Source organism: Ochlerotatus camptorhynchus, unplaced genomic scaffold (assembly GCF_037179485.1).
Source record: "Ochlerotatus camptorhynchus isolate MF236.1 unplaced genomic scaffold, CSIRO-AGI_Acam_v1.1 ptg000056l, whole genome shotgun sequence".
Taxonomy (NCBI): domain Eukaryota; kingdom Metazoa; phylum Arthropoda; class Insecta; order Diptera; family Culicidae; genus Ochlerotatus; species Ochlerotatus camptorhynchus.
This window is the reverse complement of record NW_027040546.1, coordinates 1,617,567-1,637,637: the sequence shown is the minus strand read 5'-3', so window position 1 is coordinate 1,637,637 and position 20,071 is coordinate 1,617,567. Positions and strand designations below refer to the sequence as shown.

The 20,071-nt window shown below is 39.4% G+C and overlaps 1 protein-coding gene across 5 annotated transcripts in view; it reads right to left on the bottom strand.

Annotated features, from left to right (window-relative positions):
• LOC135717477 (peripheral plasma membrane protein CASK-like) overlaps positions 1-20,071 on the bottom strand; it is an 850,957-nt gene that overhangs the window by 205,409 nt on the left and 625,477 nt on the right. Inside the window, exon 12 of one of the 5 annotated variants that reach the window (XM_065239575.1) lies at positions 10,345-11,048. The exons of 2 other annotated variants lie outside the window; for them this stretch is intronic. In XM_065239575.1, coding sequence (XP_065095647.1) covers positions 10,977-11,048 — 72 coding nt within the window. In that variant the 3' untranslated portion in view covers positions 10,345-10,976. Of the gene's footprint in view, positions 1-10,344; positions 11,049-20,071 lie in introns of those variants that run through there. 2 more of the 5 variants (XM_065239579.1, XM_065239578.1) reach the window with 2 other exon arrangements.

The following is a 20,071-nucleotide window of genomic DNA, read 5'->3' as shown; positions in this document are numbered from 1 at the left end:
ATGTTGAATAAGAGCTTATTCAGACAAAAACAAGCTTCTTCAGCTAAAAAATTGCTTATTCAGCTATTGATCAACTTAATTTTTTTGTTGGGACTTAACACTCGCTGCTGAAATCCGCATCGTGCACCCTTGCCGTGCAGAAAGGAAGTGCTACTGCTACCTAAGGCTACAACAAATTTAAACCGAACTTCTCAGTGCTAAATAATTCCTGAAAATGTTCTACCATGTTCGATTCTTATTCCTCTTCGGTCCTTGTTTGGACCCTACCCGAGGTAATCCTGCTTGTAAATCTATTTGCAAAAATCCTTCTCGATCCTTTGGATTCTAATAGTATTCTACTTGGAAGTCGATTTTGACAAACTTTCTTATGCCACCATGACACCTAAATGCAAAAGAAAAGGGAAATCTCTTGAGCAATCAATTTGATATGAGAATGATGCATCATACAGGAAAAATTCCATTAAACATTCCCGGATTAATGACAAGAAGGAAAGGTCCCCCCTATTGTGATAACCACTTCCGATTTCCATGCTTTTCGCACGGAACTTTTGAACTTTGTTAAATTCAAGTATTCACTTCAAATTGGCCGTCGAGGTGAATGACGTGTATTGTCTGAAACCTTGGACGGATTCAAACGTCTTCTCAAGAATTTTACTGAGAAGCAACACAAATGTTTCACTTACGAATCCAAAACTGAGTGTCTGAACCAAAGGTGGTGAATCCCTAGATCAGATCAAAGATGAATTGACAAAATTTTCTTGGATTTGAGCCAGTCCAAGTAATCAAAATGAAATTGAAATCCCGTCCTGGCGATTCGCACCACGGGATTTCTAACGATTTTTATTTAGTTCACTTCAAGTGTGAACTAAACAACCTTCAGACCTTAGAAAAAGCTAGCCTTATGCTTAATGTCCGAGTGAACTGGGAACACTTCATGAACATTGAAGGAATTTTCCAAAATCTCACCCAGTGCCGTCAGTGCCATCAGTTCTAGGGATGGGGTCACGGAACAAAAAATTGCTACAACATAAATCCTATAAGAGCGCATTGCATGAATATTTACGCTCATTGTTCTCAAAACAAAAGAAGCGCCCCTAGCGAATCCCTCTTTTCTACGTTTATCCGTAGGACGAAGAAAATCTAATTGCATTTCAATGCGTTAGGGCGGAATTGAGGACTCGTAGGACGAATTTAGAATCAAGAAGCAGTATTAGATTTTAAACAATATCTCAACAATTTGTGACTCTTTATCAAATTCAACGAAAAGAACGAAAAGTTTTATAAATTTAGAAGTCATCTTTGACAGAAATATTGAATATATAATTTTTGTTCAAAACCGTGCGGGTTATGCTTAGAAGGACGGAAATTAGATCAGAAACCATGAGTAGAAATTGTTTTAAAACCAGACTAGTAATTTGTTCCCTCATGATTTTCAGAAATTATGAAGGGGGGGGTGACAAAAGTAAAACATGTCAAACAGAGTGCAAAAATGCACGATTTGCTAAGAGAAGTCGAAACGCTGCCATCTTGCTCAATGATACGTTATACACATTATACAAATAATACGCAATATGCTTGGTAAGCATTATTCAGGAAAATTAATGCAAGATTTTGAGCTCCAACTACCCTAAAACATTAATTAGACAAAATTCATCTTCCTAGTGGATTATCGCCAAACCTACCCCGTAAACGGTGCGGGTTAACTATGTTGATCTGATACGAGGTTGTCCATAGCCACTAAAAGAATGTCCCTTCGAACGCCAATTGCCACAATTTTGGATCCCAAAATGGTGACAAACATCGATTTTGGGCCTATACACGTTGTCCCCATTAATAGTTTACGTTAAAGCAAAGGCCGCCATCTTCAATTTCTAAATGGCGTCTAGAATCGATATCCAGCCTCTAAACGTCATCCCCTCTCCGAAACTAAAGCTTGCTTCATTTAGAATTGGAACAAACTTTTGCTCATATTGTGGTGCTCCTGGTGAACGGATTTGGAAGTTCTTGGCGCCCACGTGTCGGGAATATTGTCAGCTTCACGTATGTATTTTTGACATTCCGCAAATCGACTGTACATTGTAAACAATCAACATGGAAGTCGAAAGAAGGGAAAAAATTGTGCACAGTTATTTGGAAAATCCATTGTGGTCTGCATCTAAGCTAGCTAAACAGCTGAAATTGCCCAGAAATACCGTATGGCGCGTTATCAAACGGTATAAGGAAACATTGACGACGATCCGGAAGCCTCAAGCCAATCGTCGGAGTGGAACTGTCGACCGGAAATTGCGTGGTAAGATTTTGAAGACGATTAAGAGGAATCCCAATCTGTCGGACCGTGATTTGGCCAGAAATTTCGGTGCTGCCCATAGTACCGTGAGGAGAACTCAACTCCGGGAAGGAATCAAGTCGTATCGAGCTAGCAAACAGCCAAATCGGACCATAAAATAGAATAGTGTGGCCAAAATCCGTGCGCGGAAGCTAAACGACCAGGTGCTGACCAAGTTCGACGGGTGTCTTCTGATGGACGATGAAACCTATGTCAAGGCTGACTTCGGGCAAATCCCAGGTCAAAAATTTTACTTGGCAACGGCTCGGGGGGATGTTCCAGCCAAATTTAAATTTGTATTTGCCGACAAATTTGCACGAAAATTTATGATTTGGCAGGGCATTTGCAGCTGTGGCAAAAAAACGAAAGTTTTCGTTACAAATAAGACAATGACGTCGGAACTATACCAAAAAGAGTGTCTCCAAAAACGAATTTTGCCGTTCATTCGATCCCACGACCATCCCGTAATGTTTTGGCCAGATTTGGCAAGCTGTCATTACAGCAAAGTCGTTTAAGAATGGTATGCAGAGAAAGGGGTCCAGTTTGTTCCGAAAAACCTTAACCCACCCAACTGCTCCCAGTTCCGCCCTATTGAGAAATACTGGGCAATCATGAAGAGGAGACTCAAGGCAAAGGGAAAGGTTGTCAAAGACATCAATCAGATGAAGACCTGGTGGAATAAGATAGCTAAAACGATGGACGAAGAAGGTGTGCGCCGCCTAATGAGCCGTGTTACAGAAAAAATTCGAGAATTCCTTCGAAAACGTGACGAATAATTTTATCCGTATTTTTTTCTTAAAAGTATGAAGAAAACGCTACATTTGTATAAAAAAGATCTTGAATTCAATTAATGAATGAATTATAAATAACTGAAATACAGGCAATTGTTTTTGTTCCAATTCTTTCTGAAGCAAGCTTTACCCATATTGTAGGGTATTTGACAGTTTTTCTTGACCCGATGGCCGCCATCTTGGATTCCAAAATGACGTCTGGTTTCGAATTCCGGCTTCTACGACGCTGCTTTTCTGAAAATATCCATATTGTAGGCTATTTGACAGTTTTTCTTGAACCCATGGCCGCCATCTTGGATTCCAAAATTGCGTCTGGCATCTACACGTCATCTCCTTTCCAAAAATACCTATATTGTAGGGTATTTGACAGATTTTCTTGAGCTGATGGCCGCCATCTTGGATTCCAAAATTACGTCTGACATCGATTGTTAGCCTCTAAACGTCATCCCCTATCCGAAAATAGCCATATTGTAGGGTATTTGACAGTTTTTCTTGAACCGATGGCCGCCATCTTGAATTCCAAAAATTGCGTCCGAAATCGATTTCTGACCTCTACACATCATCCCTTTTCCGGTTCCTGTCCCCACATTGCATAGAAACCTCTTATATCAGGGCTGGTAGCTATCAAAGCTGTCAATAATAGTGATTTTTGTGACCATGCTGAACAAAAAGGGACCAAATAGTGACTTATAGTTGTAAAAAAGTGACTAAAAAGTGACATAAGGGACGAAAATTAGTCGTTCTGATGGCATACCAAATAAATGTTTGATGTTTTAGACTTATTGAATTAGAATCTCATAAACACTTAAGGTGAAAGTTAATGCTTTTCTGTTGATACTGAATTCACATCCGTTCGAACCACACCCAAATTCAAAATGCACCAATACCAACAAGCTTTGCAAATTAGGACAATAAGAAGTATCGAAATTTTGATCGCATTAGTAAACACAATATTATTGCATAATTGTAATAATTCTTCTACTGAAACGACAACTTCAATTCGAGGATTACAAGTTCAGGGAAGTTCTGCTAATGCTCAGGGAAGTCTCTGTAGTTCAGGAAAGGTCTGCCTAACTTCAGCAAAGTCCTGATGAAGTTCAGGGAAGCCCTGCCGAAAGTTCTTCCGAAGTTCAGGGCAGTCTTGCCGAAGTTCAGGGAAGTCCTGCTGAAGTTCAGGGAAGTTCTGCGAAAGTTTAAAGAAGTTCTGTCGAAGTTCAGGGAAGTTTTGCTGAACTTCAGGGAAGTTTTACCAATATTCAGGGAAATCCTGCTGAAGTGATTTATTAGATTTTTCGATTGGTACGTATGGAGATTTCTTTTATATGGCGTTCTCACTAATCCAAACAGCGAAATGCAAAACTGGCTGCTTGGATTACCCTAGATTGAGAAAGCCATGTAAAAGATATCTCCTGCCGACGTTCAGGGAACTTCTGCCGAAGTTCAGGGAAGTCTTGCCGAAGTTCAAAGAAGTTCTGCCGAAGTTCAGGGAAGTTCTGCCGAAGCTCAAGGAAGGGCTGCTGAAGTTCAGGGAAGTCTTTTCATTTCAATTCTTGGGAATCAGGGAAGTCCGGATGAAGTTCAGGGAACTCATACCGAAGTTTAGGGAATGCCAGCCGAACCTCAGGGAAGTCCTGCTGAAGTTCAGGGAAGTTCTGCGAAAGTTTAAAGAAGTTCTGTCGAAGTTCAGGGAAGTTTTACTGAACTTCAGGGAAGTCTTACCAATACTCAGGGAAATCCTGCTGAAGTGATTTATTAGATTTTTTGACTGGTACGTATGGAGATTTCTTTTATATGGCGTTCTCAGTCTAATGTAATCCAAACAGCGAAATGCAAAACTGACTGCTTGGATTACCCTAGATTGAGAAAGCCATGTAAAAGATATCTCCTGCCGAAGTTCAGGGAAGTCTTGCCAAAGTTCAGGGAACTCCTGCTGAAGTTCAGCGAAGTCCTGCCGAAGTTCAGAGAAGTTCTGCCGAAGTTCAGAGAAGTTCTGCCGAAGCTCAGGGAAGGGCTGCTGAAGTTCAGGGAAGTCCGGATGAAGTTCAGGGAAATCATACCGAAGTTCAGGGAATGCCAGCCGAACCTCAGGAAAGTCCTGCCGTAGTTCAGGAAAGGCCTGTCAAAGTTCAGGGAACTCCTGCTGAAGCTCAGCGAAGTCCTGCCGAAGTTCAGTTTCTTAGGAGGCTTTCAATGTGAGTAGAATTCCAAGAAATCTTAAATGAATTCAATTAAAATTCTGAGTATCTTTTCATATGATATCTTACTGAGGAGAATTTCAAGGCAACTCCTAAAAAATTAAAAGAAAATTTGATTCGTTGAATAGTTGCAATAATTATTCCAACTATATTCTTATGATATTTTTTAGAGAATTCAGACAAGCGTTCCAAGTGAATCTCTGAAATAATTCTATGAAAATTTCGGGTGAATATGAGCGAATATTGAGTATAAATCCAAGCGAATTTTCATGCGAAGTCCCCGTTGAATATGTAATGGACTATTCTGAGATCTTCAGAACAACTTGAAAGTTCCCAAAATATTCCTGAAGTTAATGAAACTGCCTTGAAATTCTGTTGAAACTAGCCTGATGCTCTCAATACTTATAATCATTGATTTTAACTTTTCCAAACTTTTCCGGACTTCCTAAAGTTTCTGAATTCCTCTAAACTTCTTTAAAATTTATAAAATTTCGCTGCACTGGAATATCTCTGCTCTTAAGATATTTGTTCTTTCTTGAAGTTTTTTTTTGCTTTTTAGCTTTTTTCTGGAAGTTCTCGAAACTTCTCTAAAGTATTTGCAGTTCTCATGAAGCTTGTTGGACTACCCTGAATTTAATTGAACCTAATTCTAACAATTTTTAAGCTTCCGTGAACTTCTGGACTTATGTGAAAACCTCAATAATGTTCTTAACATCTCTAAAGTTCTCTAAAAATGTTTGAACTTCTTGAAATTATTCGCTCATTTAGTGAAACTAATAGAACTGAACTCCCCTGGAATTCCCCTTGTTTTTGGAACTTTACTTAACATATTTGAAATGCTCCCGAAATGTACATTATAGGTTTCTGAAGTTCTCGGATCTTCCTTTAAGTTCCAAAGACTTTTATGAAGTTCTCGAAATGTTTCTGAAGATCTCTGTGCTTCTTTGGAGTTTTCCGAAGTGTATGTATGTATGTATGTAAGTAGCCACCATCCTAGCTTGGGTCTTGCCCTGCATGCGGCTCCACTCAACAGCAAGATCAAATTCCGTCATCATTCTGAATTCAACATACTGCTGTATGAAGGGCCAAAAAGGGTTGGACGGGCCCGTAAGCAGAAGCACTTACGCGAAACCCGTGGGAATAAGAGAATCTCCTTCCAACAATATGATCCAACAAAACGAATAACGAAATTCACAATACATGTTAAGTTTTCCACGGGATGGTTTGTTTTAGAAGAGCGCGTTTTCCGAAGTTATTCTAAAATAATATTAAATAAACAATTAATTTTGTTCTATTATTTCCATTGAATTTCTCAAGACTTGTCATTTTTCGAAACTAATTCTAAATCTAGCTTAATAGTCTAGAGTTTCCTGACGTTCTAAAAACTGCGCAAAATATTTCAAAACATTCCTTAAATTCTCTTTACTGTCCTGTACCAAAGTATTTTTTTAAGAACCCACAATTTTACTAGAATTGATTAAATTGCCTTTGAGTTCTACAATTTTCCTTAAGTTTTATAAAGTTTGTGAACGCTCACGGGACTTTGCCTTGAATCACTAATTTTCCCTGGAAAGTCCAGCCCTAAAGTTTTTCATGCTTACCTGAATTTCTCCACATTTATCAAATATTCTGTAAAATTTTCTAATATATATTTATAATTCCCTGAATCTTCTCAAGTTTGCAGATCAATCATAGAATTCTCGGAATATCCCATCATTCCAAGGAACTCCTTGTTAGTCGCTGCAAATTTCCTTAAGTTAAGAGGATTTTTAGGATTTTATCTGATCGTCCTCGGAGAACTCGGAACTGCACTGAATATAACGAAATAATCTGAAAATATCTAAATTTCTTAGAAGTTCTCTGGAATTTCTTAAAAATATCGGTGCTTGCTCAAATTTTACTTCTTCTTCTTCTTTTTGTTCGCATTTCAAGCTTATTGCTTAGCGCATATTAGCTTATTGCGTGCTCTCAACTTAGTGTTCTAAATGCACTTCCACAGTTATTAATTGAGAGCTTTCGATGCCAATACCAATGCATGAATTTGTATATTGTGTGGCAAGCACAATGATACTCTTTGCCCAGGGAAGTCGAGAAAATTTCCAACCCGAAAGATTCCCTCAACCGGACCGGGAATCGAACCCGCCGCCTCCGGCTTGGTAATACCGTGCCTTTATTGACTAGGCTATGAGGCAGTTTTTTAATTACTGGAACTTCGTTGATTTTCTATAATCAACATAACTAAGTTTTCGAAAGTTTTAGGTCTTTAAATTTCCATGATGTGACATCCTTGAAATACTCTCACATTTTCCGGATGTTCATATAATTTTTATTGCGTTCCATAAATTTTCTCTGGGCAAACCGGATGTTCCTGGAAATTTTCTTCTAACTTTTCTAAGGTTTCTGTTTTTTAACTGCCCTTTAATTCTATCATCTGTCTTTAGTTCTATGATGTTCTCGGAGCTTCCTTAAAGCTCTGAATTCAAATGAAGATCTCGGTTCTGCTTTAAAATAAATGGAATTATCGTGAACGCCTTTAAACTTCCCTGGAAATCTCTGGATTTCTGTGAAGTTTCTGAAATATTCTGAAGTTTGCATAAACTTTCTGGAGGTCTTTTTACTGAATCTCTCGGGACATCATAAGTGTTAAGATTTTTTAGCCAATCCAATAGACTGGGCTAAAATTTCGGGGACTTACGCTTAAGATCTCTGGAATCCCCATGATCTACATGTCTAGTTTTTCTGAGATAAATAGAACTTCTTAAAAGTTTTCATAATTTAGCTAGTATGAAACTTCAAGACATTAAAAATGTTGTGATCTTAGACTTACTAAAATGAAGTGAAGCTGTTTCTTTAAAACTGATCATCATGTCTTAAAAACGTTTGCGTTAATTGTTGTTGTTGTTTTTTTTTTTTTGTAGGCCTTTCCTACGCACTGCAAGAAGAACGATCGAAGTTCACGTTATTTTTTTGTTTTTTAATAGTGGCTGATTACAATGAAAAGTGACTTTAATGACTTTGCCTTAATAAAGGAGGCTTTTTAGTGACTTGCTTGAAAAAAGTGACAAAGTCACTTCCCTAGCAGCACACATGTCACTGAACAATTGTGGTTACTTGTGTGCAACTTATTCCAGTCACAATCAAGTTGCAGCAGCTTATTTCGATCGAAGGGTGCTGCTTGGGTTAAAAGTGACTCGCTACCAGCCCTGTTCTATGGGCAAGCTTTCCACACATAACATATTAAGGAAGTTCATGTGCACACTCGCGCCGCATAGTGAGAGAGTTTTGAGTTAATATGACCACCATCGGAAAGGACTTGGTTATCTGAACAACTTTGCTGAAGATTGCAACTTTCTATATGGCCAGGTTCTCGAGATGTAGTTGATATAGGAAGTTCACATGTACACTAACGCTGCGTAGTGAGAGAGTTCTGAACTAATATGGCGACCATCCTAAAGGACTTGGTCACTTGATCAACTTTGCTGGAGACAGTAACTTTCTATATGGCCAGGATCACGAAATATTCTATGTTGGACCTAAAATCCATATATTATAGCGCCCGTCATAAGTAACATAAAAGTGAAGCGCCTCTAGCGGCGTAGTTCCCAATTAAACCTGAATTCAACGACACAGGCCGGTTGGTCTATCCCAGCACAACAGTATACATCTATATATTAAAACAAATGAGATAATCCACCACAGCCCCTATTAATGAAAATCCCATAAGCTGTGGGTATCCTTATTCGCGGATAGCCCGGCAATGAGGATCCGGCAATAAGGATTCCTGACTGTATTATTTTTTTTCAGCTAAATGATACTCTCTCAAGTTTTTTCAAATGGACTTAAAGCACTATGACCCCCAACGGTTCAAGACAAGAAGCTTGCCTTGCAGAAAAGGGAACTAAATTCTACTCAGCTTTCCAAGTCTTCCAGCTCGAATACAACAATGGCAGCGCAAATATTTGAAGCCTTCCAAGTCGTCAAAATCTTCAATAATCCTAAGGCAACGCCCGAAATCTCACACATACCCATCAAGGCAAAAACACGCTTACAATGCAACTCTCCGGCCTGCCATGCCATGTTCCCTTCAGAAACTTTGAAAAGGATTAAATTTCTATGCCCCGAAAAACACTTCCTGCTTGGCTGATACTAGTTTTGATAGCTCAGACTCCCCACCTCTCCACTTTCTCTCTCTCTCTGTCTCTCTTACTCTAGTATAAACGATGCCATGTTTACCGCAGTTCCTGACATAATTATCCTTCTTACTTTATGATATGTTTCTGATAGAACGGATAGAGCACGATGGTGATGGTGGTGTATATGTGGAGGTGTGGGGTTCATTATCGTTGTTGTTACTGCGCTGTGAGCAGCAAAACAATAGAGCAAAACATATCACACTGAAGCTGAGCAACAATGGCGGCAGAAGTGCACCAACGACCAAGGCATCGTGTGACCGAAAAGTTGATCCCATTCATGTAGCTGCCGTTGCTGTCCGTTGACGAGCGGTTGGGGATGGGGGGTCCGCACACGAAAATGAAAATGCTTTACGAGCCATCCCTCTGACGAATGGATGGACGGACGATGTTGGTGGTAGGTATCTTGGTCCTCCAAGAACGGATCGGACTCGTCACGAACTCCTCCCCTTCCACCCCAGTTTGAGAAAAGAGCTTTATGAGAGCAAAGCGCATAAAACTCTTGTTTATTGTGTTATGAAAATCGTACGGGAGAACCAGTATGAATAATAAACTAGCATGTATACAGGAAAAAAGATGCTTTCGGAAATGAAACCCGAAGGGTGGAAGGGAGGTGGTGAGTATGGGTGCGAACTGATTTGTGCTATCTTTCGGAAACATTTTTTTTTATCTCTTTGTTTTCAGTTGATGATGGTGGTGCTACTGGTTGCTCCATCCGACGGCATTATTACTCCCGGATGCTGCAAATTAGCAATGCTCCCTTAAACGGAGCAAGATTTGACGGTGCAGGAAGGATGAGCAACCACCCCACAGTTTTGCAATCGGGTGGACTTACAACTGTCCTATCGGTCGGCACGGAATGGTTTGTTTGGTGTGAAGAAATCATTTGTGCATTTATGCTTTTAAAAATTGGAATGTTTTACAAAGGCAGCCCTCCGCTGCTCACTCACCTGCTCAAGACCGTTTAATTAATTTTCCACCATAAAACCACCACGCACCATAAAAACGGGACCCAGCACCTACGTCACTCACCCCCTGCCAACATAACTGAAATGAGCTGCCAGAACTGTACAACAATAACAAGGACCACATCAAACACGCTCTCCCACGCCACCGGAGTTCCGGATATGAGTTCTGACGGCATACCACCTAGCCGGTGCCCCGAGGGTAATCTAATGGGGCGGGGGTGGAAAAATTTTCGGATCCTAATTGAATTATGCTGGACCGGTTGAGCTGTACTCCACCATACTCGGATGGTTTATGATAATCCTGGTCGACATTTTCGAGTGCCCACCGGAAAATGTGTTGTAATAAATCCGGGACCTGAAATGACCAGCTGCTGCTGGCTGGTCTACCCAACGTGCGACGGACGACGGTGGGCGAGGACATCGTAATTTGATTTGAACACCACCGTGGAACCAACAACGGGTCCCAGCGGTAGCAGTAGCAGCATGATAATAGGGAAAAGCATTTCCTACCTGTTCGTGGAGGTGTTTAATCTTATTTTCCAACTTCCAGCTGATGGTGGTACGGTGTACTGGCTTACCTGGAATGAGATGAGCGGAAAGGGAAATCATTAGATGGCGATAGAAGGGAGGTAGAGTCTCGAATTTCGAACGCATGGATTTGTGAACGGTTAATCGCAATTTAACTAGGAATTTCACACTGTGCACAGTGGGTTAGGAATGAAAATAAGGAGGAAAAAATAACAACGCACTGGGATTGCATCCAATTAAGTTGACATCTTCAGCAAAGGTCTCTTGGCTTAGTTGGGACCAGGGATGCCAGATTTGAAGACATGCTGCTTTCTAAGACATTTGAATTCCTGTGAAAACAATTTGTTTTTGCAGCCGTTTTGAAGAAATTTCATATGTTTTCAAAAATAAATTTTATTTATAAATTAATAATTAGTAATAGATCTTTTGTAGGATAAAACTATAATTTCACATTTCAATCAGCATCTTGAAACTGGCAATTTAGTCACGTAGGTTTAAAAATAGACAGGCGAGAATCTCTAATGATCTGATTTTATGTATGATGTAAAAAAAATCTGCTTTGGAAAATTATTTCGTCTTTTAACATTCCTAATAAATTACACAGAACAACTTCGCCCAAGACCTCAAATCGATTAGACAGCAGTGCAAAAAGTTTTCTTTTTTTTCAATGTTGATCAAGTGCTCCGCGCATACTAAAACACTTATACGGAGCACATGGCCATAAATAAAATAATAATAATAATAATAAAATCGTTGCTGCAGTAAAAAGACTCAAAGAGCCGTTAAACCCTTCAATCAATCCCTATAACACACCTGTCGCAAGCTCTCAAACTTTCGTACCAGGACATTCTGAAAAATCTACGTTTGTAGCATTGTTTTTAATTTTTTCTTGAAATTAAAAAAATAATATTTTGTGTATATTTTTTTCCATAAATACATTACTTTGTCTCAGGGAACAATTTTTTGAAAAATTTCAAAGACACCAATTAAATTTTTTTTGCAAGATCAAAAATGGCTGAATTTTAGCAAAAATGTGAATTATTGCCCACAACAAACAATTCCGCAAAATTTCACGCAAATCTCAGAAAGACGATTTAAGAATTCATTTTTTCGCGAGTGTGTCTGAAAGTGCTCTATTTTATTTTATAAGTTCATTCAAAAGAATAAATTCACATTTTCTTTAATTGATACTGATCAATTCAATCTTCTTCAAAGCAATACATTTGTATTAAGAGTACTATAAAATATATCACAAGAAATTTACAAAAATACGTGAATTTATGAATACCGTTTCTCAAAAATGCGCGATTGAGCGCTATACGTCTTCAATCATTATTCAATTAATGGGTTACAAAATGGGTTACAAAATACCTAGCTCTGGTCCTCACTAGTTCCTACCTCTCACCTCCTCGAGTCATATGATAATAAAAGACTACCAGCTGAAACATGGACACTAGACTGATGCAAATTTTGAAATTTTCGCTCCACAGTGCTCAAACGGTTCCAAATCGGTTCCTGATTAGTTTCCCAAAATTTGAACTCATTCGCTAAGAAACTGACTTGGCACAAACCATTTGAAGTTTATATGGAAATTACTATAGGAAAACCAAATGTTTTGTTCATATCCATCTAACAATTTACCATATCGCTCTGCTTTGAAAAATGATAACTAAGCTCGTAGAAAATTTTCTTAGCTACAACTTTGTCCTTAACCACTATTCAATATAATGTAAGAATCAAAAGTTATCAATAATTCAAGCCACTAATGTCTTACGATTATGCTCAATCAACTGTGTTTCTGGCGCTTGGAATAGAGCACAACAATCATGGCTACTATGTCACACTGCAAGATACAGTGTTGCTCACAAAACAACTGCTTGATTATGCCATAAGATTATCAATCTCTTAAACAATTAATAACTATTTTATTTGACGTTTGGCTCAACAACTATATTCTGCTAAGTTGAAGCAGAGAAAATTTTCCATAAGTAAAGCTTTTGAATTTTTGAACAGTGCAATATGGACAATGAACAAAAAGTTTTGATTTCCCATAGTAATTTCCATATAAACTTCAAATAGTTTAAGCCAAGTCAGTTTCTTTGCAAATGAGTTCAAATTTTGGGAGACTAATCAGGACCCGATTTGGAATCGTATGAGCACTGTGGAGCGAAAATGTCAAAATTTGCATCAGTCGAATGGACACAGCTGGGTGGCGTAGCCTGGGCAATGTTCCCAGACCGGCAATAGCAAAGTGAGGAGGTGCAAATCGAACACTGGCGCGGTAACGCTAGTACGGCGGTAGAGGAAATACATTACCATACCCGAGCGTCTGTTTACCATAGAGGTGCGGTTCAAAACTGCATCTGTTCTCCATGTTAGGAGTGGCTGATCACCGACCTAGTGCCAGCGTGGGACTCTAAACATAGCAGTTCAGCCACCCAGGAAACAAAATCATAAAGTTGCAAATACCGCATAAAGAAATGCAAATCGGAACAATCGGCACAGACCTACGTAACGAAATAAGGACTACGATTGGAAACTCGGAACATGGAACTGCAAATCGCTCGGTTTCTCGGGCTGCGATAGGTTGATCAATGACGAACTTCAACCACGCAACTTCGAAGTCGTAGCACTGCAGGAACTTTGCTGGACGGGACAAAAGGTATGGAAAAACGGGCATCGAGCGGCTACTTTCTACCAGAGCTGTGGCACCACCAACGAGCTGGGAACCGGCTTTGTAGTGCTGGGTAAGATACGCCAACGCGTGATTGGTTGGCAGCCGATCAACGCGTGGATGTGCAAGTTGAGGATTAAGGGCCGTTTCTTCAACTACAGCATCATCATAGACCGGCGATCGGGCCAAACAGCCTGCATGCCGAATCGAACGACAACGGCCAACGATGCGTGAACTTTGCAGCCTCTCGGGGTATCGTAGTTCAAAGTACCTTTTTCCCCCACAAGAATATCCACAAAACCACCTGGAGATCACCTGACATACACATAGAAAACCAAATCAATCACGTTCTTATTGACGGGAAACTCTTCTCCGACATTATCAACGTCCGCACGTACCGCAGTGAAAAAATAGATTCGGACCACTACTTATGTGGTGTTTACACTTAGGCTAGTACACTAGCGCTAATGCGCTCGCTGCTGGCAAAAACACTGACCAGCATAATGTAAACAGGGCATCAGCGTCTACCAGCATGACATTTCAGGAGCAACTGTAATCCGTACTAGTTGGCGAGTACACTAGCGCGAGTAAATCCGTACAGATGTAAACACCCCATTAGTTGCAGTATGCATGCGCTCAAAACTCTTGACGGTCCATAACACCCGTCGAAGTCGAACGCCGCGACCCAACATTGATCAATTACGGGACGCCGGAGTTGCCCAGGACTACACGCAGCAGCTGGAAGCTGCACTAACCACGGAAGAGCAGCTTGGCTGGAGGGACATCCGTTCCGCTATTGGTAGTAATGCTGCAGTGGCACTAGGTACTAAGATCCCGAACCGAAGAAATGACTGGTTTTACGGCGAATGCAAACTGTTAGTAGAGGAGAAGAATGCAGCACGGGCGAGAATACTGCAACACCGCACGAGATTGAATGTGGAGCGATACAGACAAGCGTGGAGCAGACAAAACTCGGTTTTTCGAAGGAAGAAGCGTCAGCAGGAAGACCATGATCGCGAGCCGATGAAAAATCTGTACCGCGTAAACGACACATGGAAGTTCTACGAGAAGCTAAATAGTTCGCACGAAGGCTACGTGCCGCAAGGCGATATGTGCAAGGACTAGGACGGTAACCTTCTCACGAACGTGCTCAACTTTTTGGCTCAGCTCTGGTACTCTCTTCGGTCCCAAGCTAATCTATGCACCCCTCGAAACACATGAAAATCCACGAACCCCTCATTTTATCTGTCAAACTATCATAGCGAACCAAAACAAACATAGCGTAGTACTAGAATTTCGACTAGAATGGGGTACGTTAATCGATTTGCTTGGGACCCAATAGGCTAGTCAAGTAGTGAGCCAATTTGAAATCGTTAGTTTCCACCGGTTGGTACTAGTGACGAGCACCTTAACGGTGATGCATCAGAAAGCGAAGGTGTCACGACAACAGACCTTGGAGCACGCGCAGAGGACGACAGGCTATCGACCCCTGATCTTCAAGAAGTTGAGGAGGAGATCGGTCGGCTGAAGAACAACAAAGCAACTGGTGAGTGAGCTATTAAAATACGGTGGTGAAGCACTTGCTGGAGGAGATATTACCGGAGGAGTAGATGAAAGGTATCGTATACCCAATATACAAAAAGGGCGACAAGTTGAATTGCTGCAACTACCGCGCAAACACACTGCTGAGCGCCGCCTACAAGGTACTCTCCCAAATGCTATGCCTCCCCCTGTCACAATTTGCAAAAGAGTTCGTGGGGCAATAGTAGGTGGGATTCATGGGTGCCCGCGCTACCACGGACCTAATTTTCGCGATTCGGCAGGTTCTGCAGAAATGCCGCGAATACAACGTTCATCATTTGTTCATCGATTTCAAATCCGCATACGACACAATCGATCGAGATCAGCTATGGTAGATCATGCACGAGTCAAGGCAAATTTGGATCGAGCTATGTGCGTTGTTCAAGTATCGAGGACACTCTCGAGTCCCTTTGAATTTTGAAGGGGGCTACGGCAAGGTGATGGACTTTCGTTTCTGCTATTAAACATCGCGTTACAAGGTGTGATCAGAAGAGCTGGGATAGACACGAGTGGCACGATCTTCAGGAAGTCCATCCAGCTTCTTGGCTTCGTCGATGACATCGACATCATGGCACGGAAGGATCAGACTGAAGACTGAAGCTAGGCGGATTGAAGTTGCCATCAACGCATCAAAGACAACATACATGAAAGGAAGAGGTTCTAGGGCAGACAATGTTAGCCACCCACCCCGAGTTCAGATTGACGGTGACGAAATCGAGGTGGTCGATGAGTTCGTGTATTTGGGCTCACTGGTGACCGCCGAAAATGATACCAGCAGAGAAATTCAAAGACGCATTATGGTAGGGAATCGTGCCTCCTTTGGACACCGGAGGACGCTCCGTTCGTATAAAATTAGCCGCCGTACGAAGATGACTGTTTTCAAGACACTGATTAGACCGGTAGTCCTCTACGGCCACGAGACCTAGACTATGCTCGTCGAGGACCAACGCACCCTTGGTGTTTTTGTAAAGTAAATATGTAAATTATTCAAAATGTACATCAAATAGACTAAAATTCTTCAAAATATCTTACGCATTATTGAAATATTTTGATTTTAATCAAACAATATACCAATGCGAAATTTTGAAAGAACTTTAAAACGATGAAATGTTAAAAAAAAACATAACGCCGAACCAACCTTCAACTCCAAAAAGTACGTTAAAACGCAATAAATGACCTTTAAATGCGGAAAAGGGTTAAATAGATTTTTAAATTATCCATACTATCTCTAAATAAACATTTTATAAAACTTTATTGAGGAGATTTTTAGTCTTTGGCTTGTTCATCTCTGGTCTAAATAAACTTATATCTACCAAAATGGCTTTTAATCACTAAAATGATTAAGCATTGCTTTGAAATACGCCAAAACGGCATACACATCGTTAATATGGCTTTGTAAGTCTAACCATAATTTTTAAACGTCAAAATCATACTTAAAATGCCAAAAATGGCTCAAATAAGTCAAAATAGCCTAGACTTTTTCTAAATTTACTTTCAAATTTAACAATAGCCATGAAACTACCCTCAATATAAAAAAAACAATAGTTTGCTATTGTAGCTCAGCTTGGATTACCCCAACATAATTCTAAAATCAGAACAAGCATATGACCAAGTTGCCTAAATTTCTACAACACATTTGATGGCAGCTCATGACCCACCAGTGGACATACACTGTCATAGAAAATCGACATTACTGGTTTGAAGGAGTTCCGGAAGATTGTTAAGTTCTTTAAGTTTGAAAGCCCTCAGAGAATCGGAGTATTAAGACTAAGGGTTAAGGTTTTTTTTTCCAATCAAAGAGAACTGATTTCCAAGAGTTCTAAACAGCGCCCCGTAGTTCAAAATGAAAATTTAGCAGGAAAGATGTATTTAAAGCCTGAAATTGAAATATTAGAAAAAAAGTCTCTTCTAAAGTCTGTTCCAGTTAGTATTTGTCCACTTCTATTTAATTGCTGCAGAGCCTCTAGTTACCATTGCAAGACACTAATAACGGCGTTTTGATTGGGAAGGATTGTTTATTTAGTAGTGAAAATTTCATCAGGATTCATATACTTGTTTAAAAGTTATCGAAGATGGAACGTGAGACGTTTTGATGGACGATGACGTAAAAATGGACTTCGGACAAATCGCGGGCGAAGCATTTTACTTAGCTAAACGTAAGGGGGGTGCTCCGGATAAATTCAAATTTGTCTTTGCAGATAAATTCGCTCGCAAGTTGATGATTTGACAAGGCATCTGCATTTGTGGTAAGAAAACAAAGGTTTTCATCCCTGGAGCGACTATGAATGAACAACTTTACAAGGAGGAGTGTCTCCAGAACATAACTATGCCGTTCATTCGATCACACGAAGGTCCCGTAAAGTTCTGGCTTGACTTAGCCAGCTGTCATTCCAGCAGGTATAAGCAGAATAATGTCGATTTTATTGAGAAAAGTATCAATCCACCACATTGTCCAGATGTTTGTCCCATTGAAAATTTTTGGGCAATTATGAAGCGCAAATTGAAGAAGTGTGGCAAAACAATCAAAACACCATCTGATTTGGAGAAGTGGTGGAAAAGGATGATAGATGAGGTTGACAGTACTACCAACAATCAATACGAAACTAACGATTTTAAATTGGCTCACTACTTGACTAGCCTATTGGTCCCAAGCAAACGATTAACGTACCCCATTCTAGTCGAAATTCTAGTACTACGCAATGTTTGTTTTGATTCGCTATGAAAGTTTGACAGATAAAATGAGGGGTTATTGGTTTTTCCTATGTTTCGAGGGGTGAATCGATTAGCTTGGGACCGAAGAGAGTACCAGAGCTGAGCCAAAAAGTTGAGCACGTTATTTCGGAACCTTCTGGTCTTAGAGTTACCTCTATGGTACTACTGTGCAAGACATGATGAGAGGTATTCTGCGAAGGGTGGTTTTTATTATCGTTGAACTAAAAAAATATTTGCAAAAATGAAGATGTACATTTTTCAGAAAATGTTAAGCTCAGATATTTTCATGCAACTGTGTTTAAGGCAACTTTTTTGAATCTCTTGAATTGACCGATTTACAGCAATTTTTCTCAATTGACTTATGGCTTCTTTTGCTCTATTTTTTACGTGATTGATATATGGAGGTACACTTTGTGAAAACCGGAAATGGTACGAGTAACGAAGTTATGAAACATTTTGAACTTTAATAACTCAGCTGCCCCTGGATCAATTTCAATAATTTTATCACCAATTGATCAGAAATATTTCTACAAACCGATGGAAATGCTGACTATTGGAATTATTGAAAATGTGGTATTTGTCAATCATTGTCCAAAAGCGTCGAAATAACTAACAAATCCACCAATTACGTACAAGCAAGCATGCTGCTTCCCCAACACAGTCATCAGAGAATCGATTCTAGACGAAAAATGTCGATGTAACTTTCATTATATTAGACCACGTAGCCCTACGTCACTATTGCGTACAACCCAGGTGTCCCTTGTAGTTTTTTTTTTATTTCAAATTTCTCAGCAAACTTGTTTGCAGGTAACATAACATTTTAAGACGCAAATTTTAAAGTAGGTCCCGGTAGAGAAGTCGAAATGTTCTGAGGCATAAAATCGTGATCTCTAAATCACGGAAAGTAAAGCCGTTGGTCCTCGGTTCATAAGTTGATGGGTCGATAGGTAGGGTCCAGGTGTGGGAGCTGCCTCCCTGGCATGGGTAACATTGGTAATCGATACGGAAAATAAGATCGACGGAAAACAAATCAAGTTGAAAAAACGCAAGTTTTGCCATGCAGAGCTTGTTGATACCTTTTGCCAATCAAGAGTTATTTACATTTTTCTTATAAGAAAATTGGGCAAATATTTAACAAAAATTTATTTTAACGGCCTTTAGAAGGGTGTATATTTTTTTTATTTACTATTAAATGAGAGATATGTTACAATTTTAACTTCCAGAAAATCTACAGGCCTGTGTTCTTTTGTTTTTCAAAATAACTTGGAATAACATCTTTAAAAAAAGAGATACAGGCGATATTTTTTGAACATGCGCCTTATAATGTTTTAAAAGTCTCTCGAAGATGACCTCCGTGAGATATCTGAATTCAAAATGTTACACGCAAAAGATAGTTTGCATAGGGCCACCCTATAGGTATATAAAAATATGTTCTAATACTTTTAAATTAATATTTGGACGTTAAGTGCCTTTGCTAGTTTTTGTGTTTAAAAGTCCCCTTCTTTTGATACTTGTCAACACAATAAAGGTGCTGAAAATAAATAATACTAACTGAAAATAATGGAAACGCGACACAACACTTGACTGTATCTTTTTTAACAAAGAAATTATACTTAATTATATGTGTAGTAAAAAATAATGTTTTGTTTTCTTTATACTACAAAATATGTTATATGTCCTTTCAAGTTCCGTTAAAATGTATGTTTTATATTTGCTCAAACCAGAGATATTATTATTTTTAAATGAATTTTCATAATAAAACCGTCAAAAGATATCGACAACCACTGCGTGGCAAAAATTGAGTATTCAAAAGTTCTCAAATTCATATCCAGACAACTTTGCTGTAAAATTAGAAAAAAGAATCAAAACAAAAGTAGATCTAAACACTGTTCTTTTTTTTTTTTTTAAGGACACCCTAAGTCAATAGAGAAGAATTGCTCTAAATCAGTCAATTCAAGATATACAAAAAAAATTGTCTTGGACAAAGTTGCTTTAAGGGGGTATTCCCAATCTTTTGCCTTTTTTCGGCCTGTTTTTCAATTAATTTTTTTTTCAAGGAAAATGAATAGTAATGCGCCTAACTCTTTGGGATTCTTGTTTATTGAA